The sequence below is a fragment of the Haemaphysalis longicornis genome, unplaced genomic scaffold (genome assembly GCF_048455015.1).
Source record: "Haemaphysalis longicornis isolate Haplotype H1 unplaced genomic scaffold, Haemaphysalis longicornis Haplotype H1 scaffold_8, whole genome shotgun sequence".
In the NCBI taxonomy this organism is placed as follows: Eukaryota; Metazoa; Arthropoda; class Arachnida; order Ixodida; family Ixodidae; genus Haemaphysalis; species Haemaphysalis longicornis.
In genome coordinates this window covers 172,348,963-172,368,275 of record NW_027526445.1, presented here as the reverse complement: position 1 = coordinate 172,368,275, position 19,313 = coordinate 172,348,963, and the positions used below count along the sequence as shown (strand labels likewise).

The window sequence follows — 19,313 nt, the reverse complement described above, 5'->3', positions numbered from 1 at the left end:
ACCCGTATAAATATACAAAATACCAATTTAAATACCGAAATATTGAAAAAAATACGTGTTGCTGAACATGACTTGCATATAACAGTAAGCGGCTTTTTGTTTACTATCAAAAACAACTTCTTTACAGCATGTCTAAAACAAAATACAGCTGTACAGCAATTTTTAAAGACGTGGGAAAAATTCTACCGAAATAGCACACCGTTACAGACCAATAGGGAGGGGAAAATAAATGTATACATTTTTAATAAAGGTATCTTAAATCCGCATTACAGTTTCAATCGATGGAGATGCGCCATTTTACTGGACCTCACTGTGCGGTGTCCCGACCCGCTTCTCCGTAAAAAAAAGGGCAGCCTTGTTTCACAAAAATTAAGAATAGCTGTGAAAGTGAAAGAGCGAGTTCACTAGATTGTCAACTCCTCGTGCACGCGCGGAAATAGCAAAAATTGTACCTTACGTCGCACAAAGAAGTCCTTCTGGTATGCGCAAAGTCTTTCCTTCCGATGTTGTGCAGCCACTGCTGTTTGCGCTGGACACCTCTTTTGACACTCGGAATCGTAAACAGTGAGAATCCTTTTTCACTTTTACTATTACATTGGTAGGCGCAGCAGAACGGCACTGCGATTATGAATGAGCGCGAAGAAGCGCAAGCGCTCTGAAAGTCGCCCTGGCCACAGGGCGTAAATGGCGTCCGGCGAAAAAAAAAAAAAATGCAAACAAGTTCGACACCCGCTTGACGAGCGGCGGAGATGTCACGGGGACGTTTCTTGACGTTTCCGCTCCCCGCCGCCAGTTATCGCCCGCAGAAGCCCCGCCGTCTCTCCTCCAGAGAGGGTGTGCGAGGAGGGCAGTGGCAACGTTGGGCAGTGGCGGGTAAGGGAAACGTCGGCAAAGATCCAAGAAAGTAGCTACTTTCCCAAATTTGCAGCGGTTGGCGTATGCGGGGGCGGGTCGATAATTGGATGGAGGGGAAAGGGATGCACAACCTTGGCGCTGCCGACCAAGGCTTCGTGTTCGTTGTGTGTTTGCATGGATTATGATGAGTATGTGCGCCTTGAAGCCGCCGCGATGACGATGTGCTGCTGCTGCCGCCGACGGCGGTTATTTCGGTCTCCGTTCCGGAAATAGAGAACGAAGTAGTGGCGAACTGTTTGTTTGGGAGGCGCGGTCGAGCCCGGGCGGGATAACGGTGCTGTCTGCTACTGACGCGACCAGCAACGATTGTTTCTCCTATCTTCGCGGTACATCTGGATTAGACGATAACGGCAGCGTAGCGACCAGAGGCACGGAACAGCTCAACCGAAGTTGTGAGTGTCTTCTTGAGATGAGGTGGCCTTGCGGAATCCGTCTTAATTCTGACGCCCGTCCGGGTATACTTTGCAGGAAAAATTACGGTATACATGTGCCCGCCGCCGGACAGGTGTGAGGCCGTTGTGGGGGCAGCACTTTTTCTCACAAGCTACCTGTAGTGCGGGCGCTAGGAGGTTGATGAAGCGTTGGCGATTTTTCGACGAGTTATAACCAAATGCGGGGCGTGCCCTGGGTTAGTGTTCTACGGGCGAACACTGAGACATGGAGTAAGGAAATAGCCATAAAGCGTATATGCACTGGTTCGTCCTCGCCCTTTTTTTCAAAATTTAGAACCTGGTTAGTCGACAGCTTCCGCCACTAACGTTGTCATGTGCGCCACTTGAACTGTTATTTTGTCGCTACATTCCGGAGGGTCCGCGGCTGACTCACGCCTGTTGGTAGCCGAGGCGGGGCGCCTAATTAAATGTTACGCAGAGGAAAATCACGCCCCAAACCACCGTGTTATCAAAAATGGCGCTGCTCTTTGGGCGGCGCCTAGCTGTTGACCTAATTATTGAGCGCGCATCGTGGGTTTCCCAAGGACACGTACGCGCGCGCTTTGCCCGAGTAATTGCGCGGCGTAAATATGAAGTAACCCGTGGAGGCTTGGGTTCGTGTTTGCCGAAAACGTTTTAGGCTCTCGGGTTTCCTAAGTTGCTTTGTTTGTGAAAAGTAGTTTCTCTCTTTTTCTTCCGGGCTGTACGACGGCGACTCTCGAGATTTAGACCTTTGAATTCGGGCGCGGTTCGCGGAATGTCTGCACTAGAGTACTCGATTCTCCGCGGCGAGGATGGTGCCCTGCACTGCGCCCTCGATTGCTCCTGGTGCATCCCGGTGCAGCTGGAGTGCAGGGAAGCACTGCACCTGCTATGCTACGGGTCGCGCGCAGTATTAACTCTATGGCGCGTGCATACCGATGAATCTGCGCTGCGAATCGGCAGACGCGGCGATCGCCAGTGGCAGTGACGGCGTAAAAAATTTCGAACTCGAAACTACGCTGACCGTGACGCTGCTGCATGCGCTTGGCGTATCGATTCGTCACCAACTTCGAGCTCCACTAGACGACAGGCGAGGAGTTAGCGGACATTTCCTGCACCTCGCCCATTTGTAAGGACGCGAGTGACGCTGCAGACGTATTGCATTTGAGTTGCGCTGCACCGCACGCCTTCTTTTTATTTCATCTTTACTCAATGGCACCGCCCCTGACTCCGAGGAACCAGAAAAGCGCATCTGTATCGAACGGAGCTGCTTCTCCTCTTCTAACATTCGGTGAACGTCGTGTTTGGTGCCTGGGCTGTCCCTATTCGCACGGACTGTGCTAATATGTATCAAACGGAGCTGCCTCTCCCTTTCTAACATTCGCTGAACGTCGTGTTTGGTGCCTGGGCTATCCATATTCGCACGGACAGTGCTAATATGTATCAAATGGAGCTGCCTCTCCTCTTCTAACATTCGCTGAACGTCGTGTTTGGTGCCTGGGCTGTCCCTAATCGCACGGGATCTGCTCATATGTGTCGAACGGAGATGCCTTTCCCTTTCTAACATTCGCTGAACGTCGTATTTGGTGCCTGTGCTGTCCTTGATCCCACGGGCTGTGCTAATATGTATCAAACGGAGCTGCCTCTCCTCTTCTAACATTCGCTGAACGTCGTGTTTGGTGCCTGGGCTGTCCCTAATCGCACGGGATGTGCTGATATGTATCGAGCGGAGATGCCTTTCCTCTTCTAACATTCGCTGAACGTCGAATTTGGTTCCTGGGCTGTCGCTATTCCCACGGACTGTGCTAATATGTATCGAACGCAGCTGCCTCTCCCCTTCTAAAATTCGCTGAACGTCGTGTTTGTTGCCTGGGCTGTCCTTAAGCGCACTGGCTGTGCTAATATGTATCAAATAGAGCTGCCTATCCTCTTCTAACATTCGTTGAACGTCGTGTTTGGTGCCTTGGCTGCCCCTAAAACCACGGACTGTGCTAATATGTATCAAACGGAGCTGCCGCTCCTTTTCTAGCATTCGCTGAGCGTCGTGTTTAGTGCCTGGCCTGTCCCTATTCGCACGGACTGTGCTAATAGGTATTGAATGGCGCTGCCTCTCCTGTTCTAACCACGACCAACTATAAGTTGGTCGTGGTTCTACCACTCGCTGAACGTCGTGTTAGGTGCCGGGGTTGTCGCTATTCGCACGGATTGTGCTAATAGGTATTGAACGGCGCTGCCTCTCCTCTTCTAACACTCGCTGAACGTCGTGTTAGGTGCCGCGGCTGTCCCTATTCGCACGGCCTGTGCTAATATGTATCGACAGGAGCTGCCTCTCCTCTTCTAACATTGGCTGAACGTCGTGTTTGGTGCCTGGGCTGTCCCTATTCGCACGGACTGTGCTAATAGATTTTTGTTTTTGTAATTCGCACGAAGCGTGCGAAGCGTGCTGTCTTTCTCGCGCGAACTTTCAAAACGGTACTTGCCGCCTGTGAAGCTCAGTAAGCGTTGATCGGCAGCTTTTCACTGCCGATGAATTAAAGGGACACTGAAGTGATTTGTAAACTTTGCGGGATTACTTGCGCAAATTGTAGTCTGGCGTCTCAAGGCCATGTTTATGATTCTGACTGCAGTGTTTTACGCGCCGACGCAACCCAGGTGATGAGGCGCGCCGTAGTGGAGGGCTCCGGTTTGATTTTGACCACCTAGGGACCTTTAACGTGCACCAAATTCTAGTACACACGGACGTTTTTGCTTTTCGCCTCCATCAGAAAAGCTGTCGCCGCGGCCGGGAATCAAACCCGCGTTCTCGTGCTCAGCAGCACACCTTAGCCACTGAGCAGAACTAAAAAAGGTCCCAACAAACCGAGAACCTTTTTTTTTTCATGTGCAATTTGCTGGCTATGGTTTTTTTCTTTACTGGTCTGCCGCAGTTCTCATTGCGTGAGCAATATATGGGCCATGTCGGCAAAATTTTCACCGCGCGGTGTAACCTTAGGGAGCGATAGGGCAGATGAGTTGGTCTTGCTTGTCTCACGAGCGATTGTAGGCATTTAAAGTCAAGTCTTAGTCCTGTGCGGGCGGCGAAGGAAACGGAATGCAAATAGAGGCGATGTAGAAGCGCTGGTGCCGGTGGGAAAGAAAGAAGTGACAGGCAGCCAAAGCCACAAAGTCACTGCAAAAGAGATCAGGCGTGACCATTGAGACGACGAGAGTGCTGAGCACGGTTGGCTCGGTGTACGAAGTACGTGCGAGAAGCGCCGCGTGACGGGTTTTTGAAGCACGGCGTGTGCTCAGGCCGAGCCTCAAGTTCCCTAGGGAAAGGAACAGTAAATTTCCACGCATCCTTAACCTTTTCAGCCTTGGATTTGTTCTTTCCATGACAAAATTTTTTCTGTGAGTTTTCTTTATCAATTGGACCTTATTTGCCTAAAAACAAAAATTAACCTTGTGATTCAAGGAATTAGCGAATTACAAGCATGATACGTAATTAGGGTATCAGTGAATTAAAATTTAAATTGACAGCAGAAAAAAAATGTTGCTTGTTTTCCTAGTTTTCCTAAATTTCAGGAAGCAGTTCGTCCACAAAAGTCCGGTAGTGAGTATTTTCGCTTGATTGATTGTAGGGTTTAACGCGCCGATGCAACGCAGTCGAGAAGGCACGCCGTAGTGGAGGGCTCCTGATTAATTTTGACCATCTGGGGGCCTTTAGCGTGCGTCGAAATCTCATACAAACGGGCATTTTTGCTTCTTGATCAGAAAAGCGCCTCCACGGCCGCGAATCGAACCCGCGACTAAGTGCTCACCAGTGCAACGCCTTAGCCACCGAGCCACCCCGGCGGGTAGTGCAAGTATTTTTAAATTCACATCCATGTCATCAAACTAGAACTTCGGTCCTTGAGTGTTCAGGTATAAAGAAAAAAACGAACATTGGTGATATCTATCAAAAAAGGCATCCTTGAAGAACTATTTCGCAGAAAACTAGCTGTTTTTGTGTTGTTGTGAAGTTGCTAGAAGTCCTAATTGGTTCATATCCTACATATAGGACGTCCGCCAGGGCCGAATGAGCCACGAATACACATTTACATATTTTTATATCCCTTTACTGAGGTGATTACACCTAATTTTTGCTGGTTCACTACATTGGTTGTGCACACATTCTTGGGCTCTTCATACGAAGGGGTTCTTTGTAGCGTAATTTAAGCGAGCACCTTATCGCGCGTGATGGTTTGTTCAAAGGAAAGTTTGAAATCCACCTAAATGGAGCCATGCGGCTACAAAGAAAGCTATATAGCTTTCTTGGGAACTTCGCAGTTGAAGAAAAACTCGTCCTGGTCCAGGATTCAAACCCGGGACCACCGCTTAAATGGAGCAGCCGCTCTATCAACTGAGCTAACCAGGAGGCTAGTCGTTTCTAGCCCAACAGCGAATTGATCATCAACTTCCAGTTATTGATCAATTCGCTCTCGTGCTACAAGTCGTTGATCAATAGAGCGAATTGAACAAACAACTTCGGGTTATTGATAAATTTGCTCTCGCGCTACAAGTTGACCAATTCGCTCTCGAGCCACAAACGACTAGCCTCCTGATTAACTCAGTCGATAGAGCGAATGCTCTGGTTAAGCGGTGGTCCCGGGTTCAAATCTTGGACCACGACGAATTTTTCTTCAACTGCGAAGTTTCCGAGAAAGCTGTATGTCGAAGTTGTTGATCAATTCGCTCTCGCAATACAAACGACTAGCCTCCCAGTTAGCTCAGTTGATAGAGTCACTGCTCCGGTTAAGCGGTGGTCCCGTGTTCGAATCCTGGACCAGGACGAATATTTCTTAAAGTGCGAAGTTTCCGAGAAAGCTGTATATAGAAGTTGTTGATCAATTCGCTCTCGCGCTACAAACGACTAGCCTCCTGGTTAGCTCAATTGATAGAGCGAGTGCTCCGGTTAAGCGGTGGCCCCGTGTTCGAATCCTGGACCACGACGAATTTTTCTTCAACTGCGAAGTTTCCGAGAAAGCTGTATATCGAAGTTGTTGATCAATGCGCTCTCGCGCTACAAACGACTATCCTCCTGGTTAGATCAGTTGATAGAGCGACCACTCCGGTTAACACGTGTTCGAATCCTGGACCACAACGAATTTTTCTTCAAGTGCGAAGTTTCCCAAAAAGCTGTGTAGCTTTTCTTTGTAGCCGTATGGCTGCATTTAGGTGGATGTCAAACTTTCCTTCGCAGAAACTTACTCCACCGTGGAGATTTCACCTAAATCTGTTCGATTGATGGTTTGTTATTGAGTACTGCTTTGCAAGACTTGCTGCTGTACTGCCAAGCAATCGACTTTCACGATTTTTCTTCGCTTTGATAGACGACCAGTGAACCGAAAAAATTAGACACCCGTTGATACGTACTTTTAATAGGAGACATTCACAGGAGTACGGTGTGATGGCCAACTTTGCCATTTGGTGAGTTTATAAGCGGCCTTGAAAGGACAACAGCAACTGTAGCTCCCATCCTGACTTTTTTAAAAAGCCCTCTCTTTCTGCACGAAACTAATGGGGCCGCAATACACAAATTGGATTTCATAGAGGGGCTTCTGAGCGAATTCACTGAACCCATGCTATCAAACTTTGCTTGTAGAAAGAGGGAGTGTAGTAACAAAAGAAAGCCCCTCAATCTTTAGTCAGGTTGATCTGAATTCTGAACGTTTTAATGAATGGAAATGGCCAAAAATGAAATATAATAGTCGAGGAAACAAGTATTGTAACCGTATTACTAATTTCTGTAATTCAATATGTACATGCGCCCGGATTGACCACTATTATAGCTGTGATTGCTTACTGTCATTACTGTTTGGTACGACCGCTACTTTTTGTGCCGGCAGTCGCGCAGAGGAAATATCGCGAAGTTGTGGACATAATTCAGTGCCACCTGACAGCGCCCGCCATCCCCACTGAACAAGAGTTGCGCGCTCGCTTCTATAGACGCCGATCTCATAGCAAGGTCGCTATTCATAAAGCCAGCCGTGTTCTGTACACAGCTGCGTTCGTGTGCTGTACACCGCTGCGTTAGCAAGATAAACAACGGTTTCTTGCGGCAATGTCAGCTTCTCCCACTCCGAGTCAGTATGACACAAATTTAAACTGGACCACATAACTTCCAATATGCAGCTGTTGCAGAGCGGCTCAAAGTTGTATTTTTTTTTTCAGCTGTCGAGCTGAAGGAGTACAAGAGAACGTACACTGGAGACCACCATGCTTCGTCTACTTGCCCTCTCTGGGTTCGTCCTGGTATACCTCGCCTTCACGGCCAACTGTGCCGTAGTTAAAAGGTAAGCATTGAATGAAATTTTCTTTGACCCGAAAGATCGTACGTTTTCTAGCTCTCGGCTTTTGTTCACCGAGGAACGATCCGTTATTCGCAGATAAACAAGTAAATACTGCAGCCATCTCTCTCCCGTTCCCCTTTCATGTTTTCGTGACGTTGCCATTGCGTCGCAAAGTAGGGGCGAGGCACCAGTGCGGTCTAGGCACTCTCACGCTGGAAACGGTCGGTTTTACGTCTCCGAGCCAATCCCGACCCTGACAGCGTTTCTCTGGCCGAAGACAATGGCTTGGACTGATATTATTTTTCGCCGACGAAGTTAGATATGCTCTTGAATGCTCAAGCGGCTGGGGTGCCTGCTTATACCGGCCTCCCAAACGCCATCGAGCCGGCTGCGTGCGAAGCCCCTCCTGAAGCGGCAAGCGCCGTTGCGGATATCAAACGGGGCGTTCAGGTTAGCGCGGTTCAGGCAGGCGCCTTCACCTCGCCTCGTCTGGCAATCACAAACGTCTCGTATTTATTTGTCTCGCGCGATTCTAGCGGGAAATAAACGCTCTCATCGCGGCAGCCGTGTTCAGTAGTCGCCGTTGCTCGTGCTCCCACTGGAAAACATAACAACGGCAGAGTGACGCACGCTTTGCGTATTAACTGTGGATCGCGGGAACCGAAGAGCACAAGGTCGGATCGGGTAGCTAACCAGCCACAGTAAGTACTGTACATTTCGCGGGCGGTAAGGTTCGCACCAGGCGCGGGAACGCTTTACCGGTAGCAAAATCCGCGCGCGGAGAACGGAAGACGAGAAGCTCGGGCGGGTCTCTTAATCACATCAGTGCACCTTGTTCCTTTTGCCGCTTCTAATGATCGCACTTTGGCCGCTTCCTGTCAGGGATATTGCTTGACGAATCTCAGGCGTGCACCACCGGAATTTATTGGCTTCGCTAATTGCGCACCACTGATTTTCCGAAACGAAACTGGAAGACCGACTTAATAGTGAGGGAAGCTGCCTGCCTCCCTTAACACGTATAAAAGCTGTAGTCTGTGTTTTCTATATAAGATGAGCCCGCAGAAAGCTTTGATTTAGACTTATTTCATGCGCTCAACCAATTATGCACTGTCAATTTCAGGAAAACATCTATAGATGTTTCTCCAATGAGCTCTCGCCCTTCACTACTTTTGTGACGTCACAAACATTGTACCCAAAAGCGTAGAGGGTGTCGACACTAGTTTTCACGTTTTGTGCATTTTCTGCCTTATTAAACAACTGCGAGCTCCGAGAATGGTGTATTTATATTTGCCTCACCGTAATATGCCAATACAGGACAAGTTTCTACCCGTGTCCTTTTAAGCATGCATTTGTGTTGAGCGGCACATATTAGTATCCTGAGATCGCTCACGGACGCGTTTCCATTGAAGGGAGCTGGGCCACAACTTTCTCATGTGTGCACACGGAGTAGGGGGTTCTTTTCTCCATTTCGTAGCCTAATTAGGAAATAAAAGCTACCCTTACGGAGGCACAAATTTACTTCATAGCATAATAATTATATATAAAGGAGCGCAATGGTAGTTTTACAGGCTCTTAAAGCACAAACCAACAAACGTTTTCTTTGTGCCCTTGCAGCAACATTTAAGTCGTTTCAAAGGGAGACGGCCTGGGCAGTGCGAAAAACAGCAAAATCACAACAATGAGCTGACAGATTTACTGAAATTCTACGGCTGCAGATACTGTAGACAAGGCAAGTGTACGGTGTGAATGTTTTGTAGGTGTGCATTTATCATGCTGTCGATGTTGCATGTAAAATTCCTCAGCCGTATTGCGTCGATGATTTCTGCATGTGGGAGCAGGTACCCGTGACTGTTCTAAACTTCTTAGTACCCCTTGTGCAGGACATGTAGGATGGCGAGCGTCATCAGCCTACTGCAACCGTTGCAGTGCCGTCCACACTACAATTTCTCGCACAGGCTACCTTGCAGAATGTAGTTAGAGGCCACAGGACAGGCGAATTTTACTTGGAGCACAAAACACTACACAGAATTTTTCGTGCCTGACACGGTTGGTGCAAGTGGAATGTAATTCATTTTCATTGTTTTTGAAGTTTACCATATCGTGTTACAGAAGACTTTGGCTCATAACAGCCATGGGAACAAACAGCAGCTCTCTGAATCAGGCTTAGGGAAAGTCTTAAGGACTTCCTGATTTGCAAAATCACGAGATCAAACCATTACAGAAGCAACCATCGTTTCAATCAACCAAGGAAGCGTCACCCGCTTCTGGGTGAAATTTCAAATATCATTGATGGATTGGGGAGAATTTACGCGCCGCTTCCGCTAAACCGTACGATGCTGGTGTACCCTGAAGGATACGATTTCGTCTGAATGATTTTTAAACACATGATATAGGTGTCGAACCCAAGGGCAGCTGGAACTGGGTATGTAAAAATAAAATGGTTTTTCCAGTCTTTCCTACACTCTAGATCTCGCTTTCATTCTTCAAGCTTTCTGTTGTATTCGCTATCTCGCTTCCTATTCGTCCCTAGCCCTGATTAGCGATTCCCAGATCTCTAAGTTCACCATCTTGCCACGCATAAACACCACCTCGCTGTCTGCATATTGCCCCTGTCGAATAAGATTGACCACAGCACAATCAGAGCTTTTCCGAGCCTGAAACATTGCCCTCTGTATTCGACCACTGCATTTTCAACGTGCAATTCATACGTCTCAAAATATTCGACACCGTGTATAATGCGATCAGTACGTCACCCGCTTTTGGTTCTCTGTCTAGTTTATCTACTTCATTTGCTATTCTTCTATTTTGGCTTTCCAGCGCGGTATTTCTCCCTTGTATGATAAACTACAAATAGCTGTATTTCTTCGTGGTGTGCCAGCACTGTTCATCGGTCCCCCTCGTCACAGTTCCCTGTATAGCCGTGGTAAGTTGAGCGTATTTGAGTGCACTTACCCTATCTCTCGTGGCGTTGCTTCGGTTATGTGCGCCTTAAAATTAGTGACTAGACATTTCAACGTCTGTGGCACCACTGCAGGTATTTCAGCAACCGGATTACACTCGGTGACTTCACTAGCATGTCTCGCTTTTTATCTTGCTCTCTCCCGGATCACTAATAGGAACTGTTTTTTATTACCACGACTCAGGCGCCTAACATTCTTTTATTTTAGTATGCCCGCTCTCTTTCCGTGTTTGGAGTGGGGGCAATCTTTGGCTTTTGCATCGAAGCATTGACCAATGCTCCTCCTAGCGAAAACTTGTTTCCAATTTCAGCCAGCTCTTGCTGTCGATCTTCAATTATGCCCTTTTATTTTGTAGATAATTTGGGTGGCTTGACAGGGGTGTATCTTCATTTAAGCTGTCTTGCTGAGCCTTGAGCCTGTGGGTATGCCATTAATATATGTCGTCTTCTGTCTCCTTCAACAGGGCAAGGCTAGTTTGATTGAATACGACCCGATCGCACTGCTTGAATTGAAAGCCTGCTATTTTTTCCCATTCCCCCAATTCACTAGCTTGTCACGTCGTTGCAACTCAGTGAGCACACAGAAAAGTACAGGCGCGCGAATATTGGAATATAGGATTGTATATCGAATATGTATTTTAAAAAGTGCCTCCATATTGAGTCAAATATTTTTAAATGAGACATATTGTGGCTTTATTTGTGTAGAGCTTCGGAAACAAAGGTACAAATATGTATAACTGAAACAATTATGCAATCAGGACTCAACACATCTAAATAGCGGTGCACTTGCGCTTGACAGCAAAATATTGCAAGAAATTAAACAGAAAAGTTTAAGACAAGACGGCAAAGCAGCCGAACAGTAGCTGACATTGACATGAAGAAATTCCGGTTCCTGATTGTGCTGCGAATACAGCAAGTTTCGCTGCTCCCTCCACTCATTGAATAGGGGGTAGTATGTCTGCGGCTTGTATCCGCATGTCGTTATTGCAAGCCGACTACTAATAACTCTTGAGTCATCATTCAAGCCACTATATGGACGGGAAATCACTTTGCGGCTCATAAATTTTACACAGGTACGTTCCACTCCAGGAAATACACTGCACCACTGTTACAAGTCTTGTTTTGCGAAAACTTTGCACATGTTACTCTTTCCTGCATTGTTTCGAAGTCCTAAAACAAGCCAACCCTCAAAGGCATGCCGTGCTGTAAAGTTTTCTAAATCATGGCCGACTTTAATAGCTCTAATATTTGTAAATTTATGATTACCGAAAGCTCCAATTATTACCAAGTGTACAACTGTGCCCAGAATCAAATGGAATGGCGAAGATTATCTACAATGCCCTCGAAGTGTGGAATATTTGCATTAGTCTACAAACATGTGTACGAGCGAATTGGGCACCAAACTGCGTACTGTGTGTCCTTTAACTGCAAAGGCATTTAAGGCATTCTTTCCTTTACCCGCAACGTTCTTAGGAGCACCATGGAATGCACCCCCAGCCTTGCCGATGCATACTGCAGAAAGAACCTCCCAAGTTCAAGGAATCCGTCTGGAAAATGCGAAGAGGATGCAATCATGTGCTACATGACCTCCCGTAAGTATTCATATTTTTAACTTTCCAATACCCTTAGGGACCCGAAGGGCTATAGCCGAATAGGGTGAAATGTAGTACAGAATATAGAGAATATATGACTCGCTTTGAACAAGATACACAGCTGTATTAAAGGAACAGTAATCGGATACAAGAGAAAATTTTGGAGGTAGTTCCTGTAGTAGCATGGTGAAAGATGTAAGGAAATAAACCATAAGTGCTAACTTTAGACAAGCGAAAGTTTGAGTTTAACGAGGGGATTTCTTCCCCGGAACGGAGGTAACGTTGTCTGCTTACACTTCAAGCGGTAATCTAACATGCAGTGCGGAACAACTTAAAAAGCGGGGAAGTAATGAGGTGTTTTGAATTTATCGCGAGCGTTCGAAGTGGTTCCTACGATCAGTAATCTTGCTTCAGTGTTTGAAGTGCCCCATTGTGCGAAAAATGGTCACTGTTGTTGTTCGCCGACGCTCTGTCATCTTGGAGTTTAAGCCGGGTTCCCCTCTGCCTGCTAGGGTGTTCTTTGGTTTTCACAGCTTCCCCGTGGCAGAATACATCGGATCTGCCACACAGTGCTTCAAGTGCCAGAAACATGGCCACATCGCCAAGAATTGCAGAGGAAAGCTTCGCTGCAAAATATGCTCTGGTGACCACTCCCACAAGGACTGCACTTCGCGCAACCAACCCCGCTGAGCGAACTGTAACGGCCCACATCTCGCGTCGTTTGGTGCTTGCCCGAAGAAAAAGGTAGCTACTCTTGCACGCAGTGTCGAGCAAATACAAGGGAAAGCTCCTTCACGACGTGCGCCGCCGTCGAACCCTGAAGTCGTACTTTCAACTGTTATTGTGCCTTCAAGTGACCCTCAGCTTAATGATGAAGTTCCCACAAACCAGTCCTATGCGCAAGCTCCACGGGATCAATCTTCCAGCAAAGCTTCTCAGGTCACACCTGACGCGCGCCCTCAGGGCGCAGCCTCCCCACCAACTCGACGTCCCCGCAGGGAACAGGAACGGATGACAGGTCAGCCCACGCAGGGCGATATCACCGGTATGCTGATCCCAATGCTGCTCGCAGCAATCAGGGCTCTACTACGTGCCCATCCCTCGTATGGACATATCCCTGAAGTTGGAGCCGTCTTGTCCCTGGAACCTCTCGTGGCTGCGTCTTCAACTTCGCGATATGGCTCCGGAGTACACAGAAGCTGACTTCATCGGACACCCCTTCCCCGAAACCGCTCATCAACGAAAATCTCAAGACCTGTGCAATTTTCCAGTGGAACGCTCGCGGTCTACGCTCAAAACTTGCCGATTTTCGCCAACTTGTGGGTACATATCGATTTCTATTTATTGTAATATCCGAGTCTCGTGTTGAGGATGACTTTAGGCTAAAAAACTACAATTTGGTGCATTCTCAACGCTCGAACGGCATCAGTCGTCCTTTTATTGGTGTCCGCAATGATTTGCCACTAGCCAGAGTCGCTGTGCCTGCTCATGAAACTGAAGAATATGTTTGTGCGAAAACCGTCATTGGAAGAGAGCAATTTACTTGTATTGCTGCCTACATAGAGCCAGGCAATGGATTTGACGCCTCGAGGCTACAAAGCATTCTCACTAGCACGGCCCCGCCTACCTAATCTGCGGTGACTTCAGCGCGCACCATGAGATTTGGGGTAGCGCACATTTAAGTTCCCGTGGAACGAAATTAGCGGAGCTGCTTATCAGAAACTATATTGAGCCCATTAATGATGGCAGCATCACATACATGAAAAACGCGACAGTGAGCAGCTGTATTGACGTTTCTTCCGTATCAAGCTGCATCGCTCAAAAATATTTCTGGTGCACAGACCTGGAAACCAGGGGTAGTGACCACTTCCCAGTTCTACTATCCTATCTCGAGAAAGATGCACTCCGATTGGGAAGGAAGGTAAAGTGCACAAACTGGGATGCCTATGAACAGAGCGTGGACCTGAGGATCACTCCAGCGTCTTCAGATGACGACCTCATTCCCTTCATGGCTCGATGTCTCAGGGAATCAACGTGTGTCACATGAAGGCGTTCAAACATCAAGACAAATGGGGAGTATGAGCGTTTACGAGCCATTCGCAGGCGTGCGGAGCGGAAGGCGCGTCACACCAAACCTTTAGAAAACCTGCAACAAGCTCGCAGGGCATATAGACATGTAAGACGCCATCTGGAAAAGTTGAGCAAGCAGCAATGGAAAGATTGTTGTGCAAACTTAGATGTTCACAAGCCGTCATCGCACATTTGGCGCGTTGTGAAGGGAATGCGTACCCATATACCGCAGCTACACCCATTCAGCGCGCTGTCGTTGCACGAAAACATTTCCCAGAAGGAAGCAGCTAACGAATACTGCAAGCTCCTGTCTGCAAGCTCATCTACTCAGATACGCGCACACTCCAACCCTTCTGCGCCACCGGCAGCTGCTTTATCTGCCCTAGACCTGCCATTCTCGATACAGGAGCTCAATGCAGCTATTTCCGACGTCAAGAAACGGTCTTCTCCTGGTTACGACGAAATCACTTATGAGTCAATCTCGCGTCTATCCCAGCACTCCCGCCTGCGTCTTCTCGAGTATTAAAACGCAACGTGGCTGCATGGTACCGTCCCGTCTGATTGGAAATTAGCGAAAATTATTTGTATCTTAAAGCCTGGAAATTCAATAACACGTTACGACTCCTTTCGACCGATAGCCCTATTTAGCTGTGTTGGAAAATTAATGGAAAAGTTGATCTTCAAAAGGATGACTTGGTACATGGAGACTAAAAAACTGTACCCACCTACATTAATGAATTTCGACAGAACCTATCGGCTATTGACAGCATTATTACCCTCGTATCGTCTTTGGAAGAAGAACTAAATTCCGGACACATACCAATTGCGGTGTTTTCAGATATTAAATCAGCCTTCGACTCCGTATATCACGATGCAATTCTAGCATCCCTTCTTTCACTTGGCTTAGGCGGAGGATTATACGCATGGATTTCAAGCTATCTTGAAGAAAGAAAACTTTTCATGTGCACAGAAGAAAGGCCTACACCGTGTTATGAAGTAAGAAGAGGGATACCTCAAGGAGCTGTATTAAGTCGTTTACTATTCAATATCCTGCTCATTCACCTGAAGCGTGTTTTTCCCCGTAGGGTCAAGATAACTCTGTACGCGGACGATATCTGCATTTGGAGTGCTTCGAGATCACGTCTAGTTACGCAACAGAAGCTCCAGACGTCACTTGCAAAAATATCAGAACACCTACAGCCTAAAGGACTTCATCTCTCCCCAGAAAAAAGTTGCGCTATGGCCTTCACCCGTAAGAGCATAGATAGATATCCTTTAATCCTCGGTGGCCGGCCCTTGAAATACGCAGAAACCTCTCCTGGGCTCCGGAAGCAAAGAGACTACGTATGCGAATTTTCACGGCATCCCAAATTATTGGATATCTTGCTGGCACACGCTGGGGCAGCGATTGTCGTTCCATGGTGCTTCTCTTCAAGGCGTATGTTGACGGCTTGTTGCGCTACAGCCTCCCTGTCCTGCAGCAGCTGTCCCCTACAAGCAAAAGACAGCTTGAAGCGGCGAGGAATAACTGTCTCAGGAAGTGCCTCGGCCTTCCTAAATGATCGTCGCGTTCTGGGACAATAGCTGAAGCTGGCTGCCTGCCCTTAGACGTGTTACGACTTGAAGAAACACTACGAATTCATTTGAGGCACAGGGTACATACAAGAACGCATTCGTTGGCTCATATCGCAGATCGAAGCAACTCAAGCTTTGGCCAAGCAATCAGGGCTATTAAAGCTCAAATTCCAACTCAAATACCGCAGACAATGCCCTGGGATTCCGGCCCTGGACTCTGTCGCCCCTTCGGATAAAAACATTTATACCTGAAATTGATTCAAAAAAGCAAATGCCTCAAATCAGCCTACTTCAGATGACACTCGCACACATTAACAAATTTTACACTGCAACGACTCACATTTTTACTGATGGGTCGGCAACATCTGAGTGCAGTTCATCAGGAATTTTTATTCCATCAGCTGGGAAAGCCCTGTCATACCGCCTTGAGCGACCGACTTCGTCCACGTCGGCTGAGCTTAATGGGATAAAAGAAGCCATCCGATACATTCTTCGCCAGCCGTCGACACAGTGGACGATTTTTTGTGATTCGAAGGCAGCTCTTCAGACCCTGCAACGCGCTAGCTGTTTCAGCCTTCATGAGCATGCTCAGCGAGAAGTGAAGTATCTCCACCATCTCGCATTCGTCTCTGGACATCGTGTGACACTACAGTGGCTTTCAAGCCACTGTGGCATATTGGGTAACCAGAAAGTGGATGAGGCTGCCCGCAGGGGCCTAGAATTGAGAACACCAAGAAGGATGTTTTTCCCAAAAAATGATGCCTCAGCCATGATTAAGGCAGTAGTTTAGGCTGAGAGAAACCGCTTATGGTGCCTGCCGGAGTTTCATCAGGCCTTTCTATATTGCATAGACCCGCACATGAGAATGAGGCTGCCGGAACGACTACCTCGCCGACTGGAGACACTGTACCATCGACTGCACCTTAATGCAGAGTTTACAAATTCGTTCCTTCATCGTATAGGCCAGACTTCCAACCCATACTGTGACAACTGTGGCTCACCCGAAACCATCGAACATATACTACTAAAGTGCTCTGCTTATGCTGAATCAAGGGCCCATTTACAGCAAAGAATTGAATGTCTCCAACCTGGACCAATAGCACTAAGCTTGATGCTTGGACCATTCCACTCACCATTTTCCCAGCGCAAAGCCCTGTCTGCATTATTTGAGTACCTCGAGGACATTGGCGTCGCTACAACACTGTAGCCATCTCCATAGCGTGTGCAGTCAAGTTTTTTACTCAGCGCCTTTAAACAGGACTCTATTCATTTTTAATTTTTATTCTTTTTTTATTCTTACCTTTGTCTCCTACTCTTCTTCTTCCACCTTCTTCGTTTGTTTCCTTCTCCCCCCTTCCCAGCAGAATAGCATGTCAGCGAATTCATGCTGGCAAACCTCTCTGCTTTCTCGGTAATAAAGAGTCTCTCTCTTTTGTTGTGGATGATGTTGATCAGTTGTGAAAACGGCCACCGGTGTATATAAAGAGTGAATAAAGGATCTTAACACAGTTATGTAGAGCAGCAGCCTGATCCTTCGCCAACTGTGCTATCTACGCACGTCGCCAGCGTAAAACAAAAGTTGTCCTTCCTGTTCCTTTCTTTCGGACACATACACAATTGGGGGATTGACCCCCAATCCAGATCTTTGAGGGGCAATGTGCCAACTTCAGAAATTACACAATATTGTTATTTGGAAACATACCAGTTGTAGAATAGTGCGTGGCGTGTGATACTTGAACGTGATTGCACAGGAGTAGAACCGGTGCACACGAGCCACGCAGAGCCCTTTTTCCATGTAAGCTGTGATGTGTGCCAGTGTGCTTGCGGATTTAATTCGCGCCGTAAGATACAGAAATGAAGCGAAGAAAGGCGTGCATGGTGTTGCAGAAAAGCCAGTCGAAGTAATTTGCTCCAAAAGGCAAAAACAAACGAAAGCAAAGAAATCAATGCAAAATGCACGTTTTAACTAACAGTTTTGAAAAAAAAATTCATGATTTTACATTAATAGCACGTAAGCAGACTTAAGTTTCCCGGGGATTTTTTGAAAGACATCTCTTGGCCCATTATGTCCACTGAACTCGAACTGTTGATTCTAATTCGCAATTTTTCGCGTCCCTCGCTGTGCAGCAAGATGCAGGAATGATGCAGGTTGTATAGACGCCTGTCTTCCCCTGGGCGACACGGACGTCTACGTCGAGCCCCAATGTATCAGCAAGCAGTGTCGCTGCGAGGTGTCTGATCGTAAGTCGAAATTTCAAGTTAAGTACGTTGTTGGGCTAGTTGGTCGATCATTATAAAGAGATGTATAGTGCAAAAAAAGACGAAGGACAAAGAATGCACGAATACGAAGAACTTCGTCCTCGTGCATTCTTTGTTCTTCGTTTTTTTTTGCGCTATACATCTCTCTAAATTTCACTTGCTCATTTTACTGTACAGAGCGATTTACATTTGGCACCAAGCACAGATGTTTGACGAAAAGTGTCTACGTGACAATGTAAGCATTTTGTGCTCCCCTTATCGTCACGCCGGCTCCTCAAAGGACCATAAAGACCAAATAGAAGAAGTTTATTAAATGCACTACTTTTCCCTGTTAACAATCACATCGATGTTATCGCAAAATTCCAACAAGTAACTGAGATACTGAAGGAAGCAGACGAAGCCATAGCCATGCCTCAGCTGTTTTGTGCCTACATCTCGATGAAGCCCCAGTATGCGTTTTCTGCGATTGGCGTCCAGTGCCCTAAGCCACCGCCAAGATACATGGCTGGGTGATTGTAGTGGGGATTCTTGTTCTGCCTGATTGTATCATTTAAATGCCATTTTGCAGTTAACTCCCTGATAACCGTATTTTTAGTGGTGGTACATGTTACGCCACTGCTGCCCATATTCCGTCAGTGAAGGGTGAAATTTGAGTTTTTGTATTTGTTTGCCCTTTTCGGTTAAGAAACGCAGTTTGTTGCTGGAGCGCAGCAGAGTGAGTTGCGAGAGCCTAGTTCTTTCAAACTGGACTAGGTGGTATCCTGTCTCCTTGGCCCCTTTGAAAACCATGGTGAAGTCACTGTCTCAGTAGAAACTGGCGGTCACCTGTTACCCATCAGCAGTGACAAATCAGTTCCACATTCATGAGTCACCATCACGGTGACTCATGGGTGGCCACCAACCCTTAATGACTCACCCATCACAGTTACGGAAGGGTGACGCACTGCGGGTGACTGTCAGACCCACTTCGTATCTGACGGGGGAGTGCCGGTTGAGTGAACGGGAAGATGGCGGGAGGGAGGGGAAATGGAAAGGGAAAATGCAGAGCAGAACGTGTGACAGGGAAGAGGGGGAACTGGGTGGAGCTGCGGGTAGAAATGCGGAGACGTGGGTGGACGACCAGGGTTGTTAAATGTTTACGGAGAAATAGAACTTAAAGTAGGGGTGATGAATGAAAGATGAAAGATAAAAGAAAGTTTGGCAGCAACAGAACAGCACC

At 47.3% G+C, this 19,313-nt stretch overlaps 1 protein-coding gene across 3 annotated transcripts in view; it reads left to right on the top strand.

Annotated features, from left to right (window-relative positions):
* Positions 1-979: 979 nt before the first annotated feature.
* LOC144150135 (uncharacterized) overlaps positions 980-19,313 on the top strand; it is a 29,381-nt gene continuing 11,047 nt past the window's right edge. Inside the window, exons 1-4 of one of the 3 annotated variants that reach the window (XM_077681965.1) lie at positions 980-1,307; positions 7,521-7,642; positions 12,072-12,190; positions 17,963-18,076. In XM_077681965.1, coding sequence (XP_077538091.1) covers positions 7,566-7,642; positions 12,072-12,190; positions 17,963-18,076 — 310 coding nt within the window. In that variant the 5' untranslated portion in view covers positions 980-1,307; positions 7,521-7,565. Of the gene's footprint in view, positions 1,308-2,328; positions 2,458-7,519; positions 7,643-10,456; positions 10,563-12,071; positions 12,191-17,962; positions 18,077-19,313 lie in introns of those variants that run through there. The other 2 variants (XM_077681966.1, XM_077681967.1) reach the window with 2 other exon arrangements.